At 40.9% G+C, this 15356-nt stretch overlaps 1 protein-coding gene across 1 annotated transcript in view; it reads left to right on the forward strand.

The window, feature by feature from the left end:
* Positions 1-1900: 1900 nt before the first annotated feature.
* ZC2HC1A (zinc finger C2HC-type containing 1A) overlaps positions 1901-15356 on the forward strand; it is a 41073-nt gene continuing 27617 nt past the window's right edge. The window contains exons 1-2 of the mRNA XM_084306867.1: positions 1901-2126; positions 14722-14795. Of these exons, the coding sequence (XP_084162993.1) occupies positions 1955-2126; positions 14722-14795 (246 nt within the window). The 5' untranslated portion in view covers positions 1901-1954. The remainder of the gene's footprint in view (positions 2127-14721; positions 14796-15356) is intronic.

Here is a 15356-nt window from a genome sequence, read left to right on the forward strand (position 1 = left end):
TTGATCACATACGAATTACGAACTAATGAGAAATAGGTGAAAAAAAAGAAAGGTAACATGATGAGTGTGGAAATGGGAAACACAGTTTATGAAGACACCTTAGAAGAGCTCTACTTTGTGTTTAGCTGAACAAGGCAAATACTGAAACAGAATGTATGCTAATTGCCTATAAATACATGAAAGAGATAAACAATGAGGAAAACATGTAAGCCAGAAACCCATATTGGCACAAGAATGCATACTGCAAACTAGCAATTAATAAAGTTATCAAAGAATTTAGATAAGAAATCCTGAATATTATAGGAATGTCTTTGTAGAAGAGACATGGAGTAGTAGGTTTACAGCAAAATAGCAAAGGCTTGTGTTTTTTGTTGTTGTTGTTGTTTTTTGTTTGTTTGTTTGTTTGTTTCAATATGGAACTAAGGTAAATTTATGAAGGCATTCATGTGGCACAGTAGCAATGATAATAGAGAACCAGTTCCCATATGTTCACAATCAGTTCCCGTATGTTCACAACAACTGAAAGACCCATCATCAGAAGTCTTTTAAGATATGCTGTCCATTGCACAATGGATGTTCATACACCAGCCACAGAAGCCCAGAGAATCTCTTAACTTTGCAGTAGCACCGTCACTTGCCCACTAGCTTTATAAGCCAGATCTTATTTCCTTCACTTCTCAGATGAGTAATGAGATAATGAAATAGATCAATGGCACCTTGGCAGAGCAAAACTAAACAGTACGTCTGTTTCCAGTACAGGATTCAGTCTGAAGACATCTAGGTTAGGATTTCACTACTCTAACATGGGTGTTTATTTGTCTACTGAGCTACTCACGTGACACTAACAATTGTTCACTTTATAGTTGGTGCTGAATTAGTCAGTAAGGCTAATTTTCCTCTTGGCTGGAGCTTAGGCTGTGATTCATCACCTCCAGAAACAGGCGTTATGTTTGGCTAGACAGATCTCACCCTCCTTCCCATAGACTGCATAAACTACAGAGACAAAACTTTATTGGATATAATGGGAAATCTAACAATTAACTTAGCTCACCACGTTGAAGACACTTAAAGATGGGTGAGCTGAAGTTACCTCCTGCCCTAATTTCTAATAAAAATAACCACAAATTTCAAAGAGAAACAAGGAATCGAAGTAAACCAAACACTTCTCTCATACAAAACCCTTCACTAAATTGCAAACACAAGATAAAAGTTATGCTTATGGTTTCATTACAAAGAATTTTCCTGCTGAAAGATGAAATTATCCTAGGCCTCTTCTTTTGAACTTGCAGTCCAAATATGAAAATATCATGAAAGGAAGAGAACTTCTGCAGTGCTACCATCATGGTTAGGTAAGCAGGCAGCTATGGCAAACTTTGGCTCATTTAAGTTTTATGTCAAAGCTTTAATAGATAATTTGCAAAAGTTAGGACTCTGCAACATGGTGGCAAACTAGTTCCTTCTAGCAGGGCCTGTAATTTTACAAGCATGATAGATCAAAGGCAAATTTGAAATGTATTTTCAGCATGGTTCTCAACTACCATGAAAAATTGTAGCATTACTGTACATCTTCAAGCTTTTTGTCTCAAAGGGCGACTTAAACCCTATGTTTATCATGGCTTGCATGCTGGCTGTTTGGCATGCAGCACATGGATGTGTGTCCTGTGCTAAGGCAATGCAGGGAAGACAGCGTGGCCAAAATCTCAGGTGGAATTTAAGTTTTCATGTATTTGTTTGGCTTTGAGTTACATTCCCAGGTGTGATTGTGACAGTGGCCAGGGTTTTATGGACAAGAAAATCTGTATGGACTGACTCGTCTGGAACAACCAGAGAAATGGCTGTTAAGTGTATAAAGACAATGGTAATTTTGGTAAGGTTTAAATATAAATAACGCTTTAAAAAAATAAAAAAATAAAAAATTGTCTGTCAGCCCCGAGGGCCGGGCCCGCCCTGCCCAATGGCAGCGGCGGATGTTGGCGGGCCGGGCGCTGGCGGCGTTGCCACGGCAGCGGCGGCGGGGCTGGGCCGGGCCGAGCCGGGCTGGGCTGGGCTGGGCCGGGCCGGGCCGGGCCGGGCGGGGCTGGGCGCCGGTGGCCGCGGTCGGGGCTGCGCCATGGAGGGGCTGGAAGGTGAGGGGCTGAGGCGGGCGGCGAGCGGTGGCTGTGGGGTGGCGAGCAGGGGAAGGGGCGGCGGCCCCGCGCGGAGCCCGGCGGGCAGGGCCCCGCTTTGTCTCCGGCCCTGCCTCGCCGCCGCAGCCCGGCCGCGGGTGGGGAGGGAGCCCCCGGGCCGCTGGGGTCCGGGGGGGCTTCGTGGAGCCGCTGCCCTGTTATCTCTGCAGGCGGAGGGTTGAGCTGGGTGTCAGGGAGCGCTCATAACGCTGGGGGAGCGGTCAGTGCGCTGTCTGTGTGCTTGTCGATGCTATGAGCAACTTTATGCTGTGCCAGGTGAATTCAGGGGTCCTTGCTCTGCGGAGTATCCGTCGGTATCGGTTTGGGGTTCCAGAAGTTGCAGCTCGCCTTCAGGACATGTCAGTAGGTCTGTCATTATGGTGCTTTATGAGCTGCTTTAGCCATATTAAAAAAAAATAAAAAAATAAAAAAATGCAGGCCTGTTCTGAGTAGCTGTCGCAAAATAGTTATTAAGGCTTCCGCCCTGTGCCTCACTAAAGGTAATTGAGTGTTTAAATAGGAGGCAGCACCAGCTGGCCTTTGTTCTGTGTCCCTTCTAGCGCAGTTGGAGAACAGAGGTAATTCTCAATGAATACCTGTCTTCTTTCCTTAATAGAGCTCACAGTCAGACTGTTCATATGGCTAGTGACTTCAGCAAGGCAATAAATCTGGACATGATTTGGCATTCAAATCCAAAAAGGTTCTCTCTTATTTAATTTACTCTTATGCCTTGCTTACTATTAATGCCTGTTAATTAAATCTGAAAGGCAGTGTCCAGTGCTGTATCAAATAATTCCTTTTTTGTCTCTGACTGATGACAATCCTGTGCTGCCTGTCCAGAAAGGGAAAGCCTGTTTTAATTTTGAGTCAGCAATGTGTTTGACTGCAGCTGGGGCTGCATATCATCTGCAGCTCATCAATCAATTGGTTTGGCTGTGAGCTAGCTTAGCAAGGCCAGCTATGCCAGCTGTGTTTTATAAGCTCTGGTACCTTCATAACAGACAGTGGGAAGAAAAATGATCTACAGGTTACAGTGGAAGCCTGAGAAATGTTGTTCTTGGGGTAGAATTTCTCACTGTTCTGACTTCTGGAGCTGGTTTACCTTCTCTTTGTATTTCAGTAGGCACAGGGAGTGGTAGGAGGAAGAATGTTGAATTGTAGAGCTAACTCATGTTTGCTCTCTGATGCTTTTCTTCAAAGTACTTTCAGAAGCTGGGCTTATCAAAGTAATGGTGTTTTCCGGGATGTGGAATGTTCTTTCTGAACACTCAAGATTAATTTAAGAATAGCTTAGGTAATAATACGTTTCTAAAACTCGAGATGACCTTTGGTTGTGAAGACTCGCATCCCACCCTGTTATTCAGTGTCCTTAAGTATTAAAGCTCTTGAAACTGAGCAATATAATTCTCTGTATCTTTGTGGGTCAGTTTGTACTTTTTTTCTTACTTTAAACATTGCCAAAACACAAAATACTTTTTTTTTTTTTTTTTCCTCTTCAAAACATGATTTATCGGTGTTGCTTGAGCTGCAGTGTACATAAGTAAACAGGGCTTTTGCACAGTTTTTCACTTTAAGCTGTCTCTGCACAAAGATTGGGCTTGAATGTGGTTTGTGTAGGGAGGCAGCCTCAAGAAAGGAAAATGAAGGCAAAGCCAATAGCAATAATGAATTATTTCACTTGGACATCATGCTTTTGTTGTTATTGCTTTACTGGCATCAGCAGAATGTTGCTGCTGGTTGCCATTTTAGATTAAGTCTGTACTTAGGAGCACACTTCCACAGTCATATTTATTGCATGTTGAAGCATGGGCTGCTCCTGAAATCTGTCTCTGCCCATTCCCTGTCTTGGGTTGGGGCTTAGCAAAATGAATTCCCAGAGCTGATCTGTACAGCTGGTGCTGGCAGTTCTGAGTGTGAGGGATGTAATTACGGTGGGGGGCAGGACTTGGGCTTTTGGCTGCAGCCTGCTGGCATGTTTTTATGACTGTGGAAGGCCCCCTCAGGCTGGGGATGCTTGGCCTGGGCTTTCAGCCTTCCAGAACTGGTGCATTAATTTTCTGAAGCTCAGCAATATAGATGTGGGATCTATTTCTGATTGTGCAAGCATGCTTCTAATAAGAAATAACTTTACCCAGTTAATAACAATTCTTTCCATAATGTGGAGAGTTGACTGTGTATTAATTGGTTTGTGGATGTGCACTGGTGACATTTAAAAGCTGATTAATATTTCTGATGTTGTGATTGCATTTTTCTTGCAGTGTGCAAGTTTAAATGTTCAGTGAAATAGCAAAGTAAGTTTCTGTGTGACTTAAATGTATCTTTCCAAATTCACCTTTTTTTTTTTTTTTTTTTTTTTTTTTTCAAAGTGTGCTTTATTATTTTCTCTGTATACCAGCATTGCTGTATTACTACACTGATACTGAAAGTGAAATTTAGGATTGTGAGCTTTGTAAAAAGGAATTAGTGTGCACACGTCATTACAATTGACAAGTCTGATGTATACTTCAAACCTTAAATCTCATGTTCCTAGTGTGACGTTTGTTACTCTGTCACCTTCTCAGTGTTTGGCTGTATCTCAATTTTAATTTAATTTACTGGTGAAAATGCTTAGAGCGGTAGACTCTCTGTGCCTGCAAAATACAGTAAGGTGAGCTGAAAAGCCCTGTCCTGGGCAGTCCAGCACGTGCTGAATGGCAGGACCAATTTTGACGGGCTAGCATGTGCTTGTGGCTGTCACTGCTGGCTGGCAGGGAAGAAGCTGTCACTGTCACATCGGCATGTTTGACTGCTCTCCAGTCTGTTGTTTTTTTTCTGGGAGGATGCCGACAACAGCTGCTTGAGCTGACGAAATGCCTCTTCTCACACTTGTTCGCAGCCCGTCTCAGCCGGTCAGTGCTGCTGCTGCCTGAGGAATAAAGGGCACGGGGCAGCTGTGTCCGAGGGAGAAAGTCCAGCTCCCTGTGGTAGGTAGTGACTGTGTTTGCCCAGCCCCAGTGGCCACCTCCAGCCCCCGCTGCTGCAGCTGGGGCAGGCTGGTTGTGGCTGGAAAGGGACGGGTGGCTGCTTGCTCAGGAAATAGCCTGCAGTCTCCAGCCCAGAGCTTTCCCTTGCGGGTGCCAAGCAGGGACTGCTGTGATTAAGCATTTAGTCTCTGAGCAATCTGGGTGTGCCCTGGAGGTCTGTTAAGAATAAGGCTTGCTGTACAGCACTGTCTCCCAGGAGCTGGGACCTGTGCTGAAATAGCATTTGCCTCTGGACACTTTGCTTACCCTGATTGTGGCTGATGTGCCCCACCCCAGATGGTTCAGGCGTTCTGCTGTGGGGTTTTGTGTGCTTGGTTTTACTCATACATGCTTGCTTTCACAGAATTTCTGAAAGAGCCAGTGCCCACTCTCCTTTCCTTTTTTTTTTTTTTTTTTTTTTTTTTTTGTCATACTGCAGGAAATTATTTCTGTTTGAAAACAAAATATTAACGTGAGTTTGCTTTCCCTTTAGTGTACATCTTTGTCTTGCCTCTCTGGATGTGTCCTTACTTTGGCAGCCATTTTCTGAAGCTGCATTTAAGAGAGCTTTCTGCCTTTTTGTTACTTTTTTTTTTTCCTGAAAGTGTGTTTCAGGCAGAATTAATTTTATGGTACTGTTCTGAAATAAGCAAGCTGGAAACTACTAAAGACATTTTGAAATGTAAAACTATTATTAAGGTATATATATTTTTAAAAGGTATGTGTATTTTTAAGAATCTGTTACTCTGGTAGCTATTAAAGCACAATTATAACTATGACTTTGCATCAAACTGCTCTTTTACAGATAATTGCACCTCTGCTGAGTGATCTAATTTTTACATTTAATATGCTGAATAACTGTGGACATTTTTTACTTTTTCCAAGGCAATTATATTTTCTGTTAATATTTGTTTAGGAGTAGAAACTGAAACAAAGTGTTTTACTTGAAGAACAATTCTGAAAACTAAATGTAGGCTTCTGTGATAGGGGAAGTGATGGGGGAAGTGTGTTATAAGAATATATTTCATTTTTAAAGGAAGGGAAGTAAAATGCATATACAGGACTTCGGCTGTTTCACATTATTGTTTCTTTAGCATCTTAGAGCTAGTGGATCATATCCCTGTGCATTTTTAACTTAAATTGCAGAAACTAGCGTGATCTCGCCATTGAACTCAATGGGTTAAATGAAGTGGGAAAAAGAGTGTATTTTACCTGCACATTATGATGTGGTTATTATCAAAAGCTACTGTTTCATTTCATTAAAATCTGGTTCTAAGGCTGAGTTCAACAGGTGATGGAGGAGAGCTTACTTCTTAAAGAAATTCCTTAAAAATAATATACTGAGTACTATTATTATTATAGATGGAGCTTATTATCAACACTATTTTTACCACACTGTTGTAGTCTGTTAACCAGGCAATATTCTGATAAACAGGCAGACTTAGATAGGGACTGTTCTGTCCAAGTGCTTTTGAGTAGTAGTAATGCGTGCAGTTAGTAGGAGCTGCTCTGAGTTGCCTTGGCGTAAGGTCAGAGCCAGAAGGCCAGTCTGGCTCTGCTGTCATGGTGCTTGCAGCTGAATGCAGGAGGGCAGTGAGCTCATGATGCCAAAACAGAATTCTTTAACCATACATTGATTTTTTGCAGGTCACGTGCTTGCTAGTGGTTGATGTTAAAGCTCATTAACAGAAGACCAAATAACGTATTCAGAAGTCAAATCGATCAAATAGCGCTATTTAGTTGCTGTGGGCTTTGCTGTGTTTCCGTATGCATTACAGGGGAAGCTCTTAGAGATTTTTTCTGGTTAGGTGACATGATTGAGTGCCTCTCCCAAGTGCCTGTATGTGAGCACTCAGCGTGGGGAGTGGTATGGAAGGGAGGATGATGGAAGATGGGAGAGTTGGAGGTCTACACACAGTTACAGGGCTACGGTCTCTCTGGGATCACACGCAGGTGGTTGCGACTGCAGCGCTGCGGTGGCTGGATACGGGCTCTTCAGGAAGAACCAGCTGGATGGCAAGCGGGGAGGCTGCCTTTTATGTGGGAGAGCAGCGGGAGTACGTGGAGATTTACTGTGGGACAGGCGAGGAGCCAGCTGGGAGCTTATGGATCAGGGTTAGCAGGCAGACCAATGTGGGACATGTCGTGTGTGTCTGCTACAAGCCACCTGGTCAGGAAGAAGGTGAAGTCTCCTTCAGGTACCTGGAAGGAGCCTCAGATTCACAGGACTTGATCCTCATGGGGGACTTTACCCACCCTGTTACCTGCTGGAGGGGTGGCACAGCAGGGCACAAACAGTCCACAATGCTTCTGGTGTGTGTTGCTAACAACTTCCTGACCCAGGTGATCAAGGAGCTGACAAAAGGAGGCACTCCTGAGGGACCTCGCAGCCACAAACAAGGAAGTGTTTGCTCAAGATGTGAGAGTTGGGGCACCCTTGCCTGCAGGAGGGACCATGAGGTGGTTCAATGAAAGATCCTGAAAAGAGTGAGTGGGGCAAAAAGCAGGATCACAAACCTGGACTTCAGGTGATTCTGACCTGTTTAGGGATCAGCTTTGAAGAATCCCATGAGATACAGTCCTAGACAGAAGAGGATCCAGGAGAGCTGGTTATTTTTAAGGATACTTAGTATGACATCAGCATGTTTTCACATCAGAAGTTACACTTCGAACAAAGAAGGGAAGAAGGCAGGGTAGACAGAGAAGAAGGAAACACACCGTGATGTGAGTTGTGCATGTGCTGCTATTACAACCATTCTTGACTGCGTGCAATTCATTTCTCAGTCACAAAAATAACTTCTTCATAGAATCCTCCTCCAGGTTGTCACTTTGAGGCAGTGGGGCTCTCTTTGATAGTATTTTCAAGGCAGTAATACAGAACTTACCATCATCAGACTTGTGTTCAGTGCAATAACAGCAATTTTGACAAATATAGTATACTTGCATTGTCAGGCTGGAGAGCTGACATAAAAACATACGAGGTACTATGAAAGCTTTACTGAAGCTTTTCAGCTTGAAGAAATTGAAGTTTTGCTGCTTTTTGTTATCTTTTGGAAGCAGAAGTGACAGGTTTACACAAGATTAAACTCCATTGTCAATACAGAATTAGATGAAGAGTTCATCAGTCTTTTCTCTAAAATTAAGTGCAGATAGAATTAGACAGAAGTAGATTGGTTTGCTCTTTATTGTGAACAACCCGATTGCATAAAAACTTTAAAGTATACAAAAAGTTTAAATAGGAAGAGAGCTTACTATGATTTCCTCTTCCTTTCTCTGACTCTTCCTACAAACTAGCATGGACTACGAAGGATTGGCTTGGTGGGTAAATCATTCCCATCAAACAGTCTTCAGCAATGTATTGCAAGTACTGCCCATTGTTAAGCAGTTTGATGTCCTTTTCTTTCATTTTTTTTTTTTACCTCAGAAATAACTTTATCAAAATATCAAAAACTTACAGAACATCCTGTTTTCAGTCACCGTTGGTGTACTTTTTTTATACTTTTGTACATGAATCTTTTTGTTATTCGGTGCTCATTAAAATTTGTGTACTAAGCTGTTTGGACAAGCGTTTCACTACCTGTATCACTGCATCAGTATTTTTTGGGGATGAGTCTTGTTTATGCTATTTGTCACCGGTCTTTTCTGTGATGAATGCTGTTAGTTACTGTGTTGATTTAAAAAAATACAACCCGGTCAGTGCTGATTAGAGGACATAGATTGGAGAATGACAGCGTAGATGCTGTGGCTTGATGATGCAGTTCCGCAGTTACTGAGGGTGCTTGGTGTGCACTGAAACTTTTTTGTACCTGAAGTGTACAGAACTAAGCGGAAAAAATGATTTGCTTTTGGAGATGGGATGGGAGTTGTGCTAAAAGTAATAAATGAAAAATTGCAGAAAAATTTGGCGAGCACTCTTTGACTACTGACTTTCAACAGTTATAAACCACTGGGGTTTGAGTAGGTGATCTTAAAGCTGGAAATTGTGCTGGAGTGTTTCTGCAAGTTTGACCGCAGTGAGGCTTGGTGGTTCTGAACATCACAGTTGTCTGACCAAAGACATTTAGTACTGTCATTGCTGCAGATAAATTAAAGGTTTTGAAGGATAGTCAAACAGTTTTCACAATGTGACAAAATGCTGTTATTAAGGCTAAGCGCTGCTTTAATCTCTGCAGCCTTGCTTCTTTGGAGCATTCTGCATTTTGTATCTAAGCACAGACATAGCATGGGAACACGAAGCTTTCCAAAAGAGAAAACTGTGACGAAACTTCAGTCAATAGCTGTTCAGCAGTACTGAAGGCTTCTGCTCCCTCCAGGTGTGGAGTCTGTTTACACTTCTTAAATCTAAAACCTGATAGTAGGAGCTAGTATTGTGCTAGCTTTGACTGTATCAGATCAACCTTATATGTTGCCCCACAGCCCTATATGGGTGACCATATTCAAAAGGAAAGCGTTCAGTAACTTCCCCACAAGCGGTTAGGAAAAAAAATGAAAGATCATTGTACTCAGCAATTAGCTCATGGAGGCAGAGCTCTGACAAGGAGTTCAGAAATACAGGTGGTAAGAGTCTGAGAATTAAGTAAAGAGTGTTGGTAATAAAACTCCCAGTCAATTTGTTTAATTTGGACAGCCAACATCTTAGTAAGTTGAACTCTCTTTTTAAGAGCTGGTTTCAGACAGGCAGTAGGAGAGTAGGGTATAAAACTGTGCATCATAGTGCTGGCATCACTTCAACAGAAATACTTCTTGAGTTGGTATAGACATAACCATTCTGAACCTAATTCTCTTCTCCTGAAGTGTGTTTATCTAAACGGTAATAATTATGTCCTTCTCTAAGTTACCTAAATTTATTCATGTTTAACACCAGCATGTAAACTGCTCATGATAAGTGATGTTACAAATGGGGAAAGGAAAGGGAAATGTAGCTGCTGGGTCTTGGTTTTTGGGTCTTCTGTGGTTGTGTAACCAAAATAAGGGCAATCTCTGCATTGGAAAGTAGCCATGGCAGGAGGGATTTCCAAGGCACAGCCATGAAGCTGGCTAGTGAATTCCTGATTCATCTTCAGGGTTGTATTCCTCATACAACCCGGAGGACGTATGAAGTACTAGAAGAGTAAGCTAGTGCTCCTTAGCAAATTTGTTGCTCGTATGATTTATCCTTATTTGCTATCATTTGGGAGGCTTATATGTACTGAGGAATGGCATATCAGGAAAAGAGTTCTCTAAGACTTCTAAATTCAACCATCCACTGCTAAATTTTCAGTTGCCACTTCAGAGAATACTTTCCTGAAGTTATTAGTGATCTCAATACAACCTGTTTCTTCTAACTGTTGATTAGGGAGATAAAAGAAATAAATCAGTTCATTTTTTTCTCCTAGAAATCCCAAAGTTTTCAGCTATACATTTTTTTACCTTTGTTTACTCCTTTTTCATTTTATCAGGCTAAAAACACTCAGGATAAGATTTTTATGTTCTTACTGCTTTTTTTTTGTTATCATAGTTGTGCTGGAAAACTATGGCCAAAAATAATTAATTTCAATGAAAAAGATCATAGAATCAATGTTGGAAAAGACCTTCAAGATCATCTGGTCCAACCATCCCTTACCACCACTGTCACCCACTAAGCCATGTCCCCAAGCATCCAACCTCTCCTTGAACGCCCTCAGGGACGGTGATGCCCCCACCTCCCTAGGCAACCCATCCCAGTGCCTGACTGCTCTTTCTGAGTAGAAATGTCTCCTCATTTCCAATCTGAACCTCCCCTGGTGCAACTTGAGGCCATTCCCTCTAGTCCTGTTCCTAGTTACCTGTGCAAAGAGGCTGACCCCCAGCTCCCCACACCTTCCTGTCAGGTAGTTGTGGAGAGAGCAATAAGGTCTCCCCTGAGCCTCCAGACTAGAAAACCCCAGCTCCCTTAGTGGCCCCTCATAGGACTTGTGTTCCAGGCCCTTCATCAGCTTCGCAGCTAGCCCTTCTCTGGACACACTCCAGGGCCTCGATGCCCTTCTTGAAGTGAGGGGCCCAAAACTGAACACAGCACTTGAGGTGTGGTCTCACCAGAGCTGACTACAGGAGGAAAGAGAAAGGCTGCCCCTCGGTGACAGGGACTGCCCCCCACCTCTTATCTTGTTTTCTGGGTTTGTTTTTAGCACTGGTTTTGAGGTAATTTCATTCTGTTCTTTATGGAAAAGAACAGAAGCAAGATGCATCTTCAGACCTAATTTCCATGTGCTTTCTGGTGTAAGCAGGTAGGTGCGCACAGAAGTTACCGTGTACCAAAATGGCTGTTTTGCAGTTAAAATAATAATAATGAATAGGGTGGTACCTACCACACAATGTTGCTTGTAATAACAGAAAATTACTCGGATACAGAAACTCAGTCCTAGTATAAGAAATTGGCCAACTGTAATTGCTTACACACTACTATTTTGAATCATCGTAGAATCATTAAGGTTGGAAGAGACCTTCAAGATTACCTGGTCTAACCATTGCCATACTACCAATATCACCCACTAAACCATGTCCCTAAGTGCCAGATTATCCTCTTTATTGCTAGTGTATGAAATAGTAACTTTTAACTGAAAAAATGTGTAAGCATTTTTCTCTCCTTTATTTTGTTCATTTGTGTCACTCGTTACTTACATAGCTTCTGTGTAACGAGTATACAGACTGACTGCATTAGGTATGTAACATGAATGTCTTCAGAAAAAAAAAAGCTTTCTACCAACTCTTTTCCAACTTTAACAATTTCAATCCCATGTTTTGTTTTAAAATTACCACGTTTCTTGTTGTTGTAGCTCACCTCTTTGTAAGGGAAGACTTGGAGCCCAGGAGAGAGAAATGTTAAGATTTTATGAATTTTCTTTCTTTTTTTTTTTTTACTTTAAAGAAGGCGAAAATGAGAAAGGAATGAAGGGATGAGTGTGCGGATCTAAGCAACTGTGGGCTTCCCATTTTCAGTACAGCTTCAACTTTTTTTTTTAAAGTAACTTCCTTTTGGTTTTGGGTCAGTGATCTGTACTATGGGGAGGAAAGGGGTGGCAGTAGCAACAGCTCCTGGAAAACATAGCTTTGCCTGGCAGCATGGAATGCTTCAGGGAAGTACAGCTCTGTAACTGTAGCTGCAGGGAGTGCTAACTTGCTTTCCTTACTACGTGTTGGTATGTCGTGTGTAAATACTGCTAGAGCACTGAGCGTCTATCAAGTCTCAGAATGGCCGAGGTTAGAAGGGACCTCTGAAGATCACCTTGTCCAACTCCCCTGCCAAGCAGGATCACCTAGAGCACTACTTTTTTTTTCTTTTTTTTTACCTTTTTTTTTTTTTTTTTTTCCATGGGGATTTTAAATGCAAACTTGAATTCCAGAGTTGAGTGAATAGAAGAATGGGGTGGAAATCCATTCTTCATTTACTAAGGCAGATATTTGAAATAATTCTTTCAAATTGTTAAACTTGTATTATGGACCTGATTTTAAGATCACTATTTGTGATTTATTTCAGCTACTTTATTAAAGTCGCAAGTGGCATCACTTTGTATTTCCCTGAAATACATCTCTTACTTGTTGGTAATTTCTGCAAAGCTGAGAATTAAATTAGAATAATGTGATAATAGAAAGGTGTTGTGTTTTTTCTTCTTTTTAACAAGACTTTGCAGTGATGTCTGCTAGCATTATTAAGAGTACATACCTTGTATTTTTTGATTGGGAGAATTGAGGAAAGCCTATGCCATTCCAACTTCACCCTTGGAAAAAAAAAAAAAAAAGATGAGGGCAGGTTCCAGCCATCTGAACTATGTACGAGCAACTTGCATGTTACTACTTGTGACTAATGTGCTCGTGTTTGAGATTTTTAAAGAAAGAGGCCTTTGGAAAAAAATTCAGACATGATTATTTAAAATAGAGAGGGGAAAAAAGAAGTTCCCATTAAGTGTTGCTAACATGAAAATATAAGTCAGATGCAAGAACAGAAGGAAATCAAGATTTATCTGCAATGTCTTCTCTTTCCTAGTTTCCCCTTACTTGTGTGCACGTAAATATGCTTGCATTTAGATGACAGAAAAGGAAGTTTAATTATGACTTCAGCTTTAGGACTCAAAATTGCTGTCAGTGCAGTCCTGCTACGGTGTGATAGGAGCCTATTCATGTCTACATGGAGAAGGTGTATAAATAATGAAAATATGGTATGAACAGAAATGTGTTAAACTGCAGAACGCATTTTGTATGACTTGTTCTTAAAACTTGTTGTACTATATTGATACAATTGATACATCATGCATGTTTACATACTGATAATGTATTTCATTTGAGTAATTGAAAAAGACAGGAATAGATGTAATAGTTACGTATTAGTACCAGAAATCTTATTCAATTTTAGCCTTCAAATTTGGGGAAAAAAATGTATTTCTGGGGAACCATGGCTGCCTGAATCTGCATTTGCTTGCCTTGCAACATTTTGTTAGTTAGTTAGTTTGTTTGTTTGTTTTTAGGATTGGTTCTACAGTTAATTGACAAGTATGTATGTTTAGCTGGAAAATGGTTTTCCACTGAGGAATCGGGAACAAAAAATGATCAAACCTTTGAACTTCCCGATGTTCTTAACTTTTATAGTTTCAACCATTAGTTTGCCTGAAGTACAAGTCTATAGAAAGTGCTTCTGTTTTTCCAGGATAAATAGAGAGAGCTGTATCATCTGCAAATGTCAGTTTCTTCCTCTGTACTCAGTCTAACCAGTCTTAAACTTGATCCAGATTTACTGCCTCTTGATAGATGTATACACATGGTATAAAAATATTTCTACAGCTCTTGTACAGTACTAAATATAGTAGATACCTGTCATCTGGAAACTATGCAGTTTTCATCTCTTACACAATTCCATTGCTTAATGCATACTATATGAATATACCTGCTTGCCTAGACTCGGATACTTTGGCTTGTTAGTCTTTTATCTATTTCTATAAACCAGTTGTATGTCAAGTATAATGTTTACATTTTTGTACCAGTGCTTGAATTGCCACTTCTGAAATGCTTATGTAAACCATCAGTAATAACCCGTATAAAGTGGATTGTAAAAAGAGCCTTCAAGAATTTTTCTTTTGAAGAGCAAGTGAAATAGTTTAACTTAATAGAAATAAGTAATGGGATGTGGCTTCCATTTGATGCTGTAACAGGTGATTCTCTTTCAAAGACCCAGAAATATCCAGTATCATTGCTCTCCATGTCTGTTTGAGCTGTCGATATGACACACAGTGAATCAGTCATATGCATGCTGATATGCAGACATCTCTTTAAAAGTGCAGAGTGTCATGTTGTAAATCATTAGAATTCATGCCAACTTGTTACTGGGCCTGACTGCTTCGAAAAGTATGTAAGGACTTGCATATTAGCTTTCCCTTTCTGATCTGCACAGCCTCTGCATGGTTCAAAGAATGCGTACTTTTACAGTGACAGCTGAGGTTAGCAATCCAGGAAGATTTTTTTTTTTTTTTACTGCAAATTTAAACATTCTTGTAGAAGTATGCTTTTTACATTTTTTTCTCCTTTTTTTTTTTTTTTTTTTAAAGGTGAGGTTACAGTGCAGACTGGAGATCTGTTGCCATGTAGGATTTGTGGAAGGACTTTCTTTCCAGCAGCACTGGTAAGTAGCATGAGTACTGTTGGCTTCCAGGTCTGATAAGTTAACAAGAGTTAAGCAATGGTTAGTATAGCTAAATAAAGTAAATCTAGATGTTTGTTTTTTCAAATACTTAAAAACCGAGACAGCTGGAATTCTTAAGTTCCTTAAAAGAAGGTGAATTTTATTTCAGCATCCCATCATATTCTGAAAATTAGGGTCCTTATAAAAGTATCTGCTCTGGCCCCACAGAATTATTCCTGGTCTCTGCAAATGTAAGCCTGAGCATCATGCTATCTTATCTAGTAATTGAAGTGTTCTGCTAGTTGTCTTCAGAATGCCCTCCTCTTCAGTCTCAATAGAAGATGGATTGTCCTTAATGTTAATATGAATTTCAGACACTCTGATCTGTTTTGCCCCTAAAATGCAAATGCTGCCTACCTACCATCAGTTTTTTATTTGCAAGGAACATTTACAGGTGCCTCCCTTTTTTTCTTCCTCAGTTCTTGAGTTTTTGTGATCATGTATATGCATTTGTGAATTCCTGTAGTTCTGTTCAAAAAGTAATGGTTGGCATAAGTATTT

The sequence above is a fragment of the Netta rufina genome (genome assembly GCF_964035555.1).
Source record: "Netta rufina genome assembly, chromosome: 2".
NCBI lineage: Eukaryota > Metazoa > Chordata > Aves > Anseriformes > Anatidae > Netta > Netta rufina.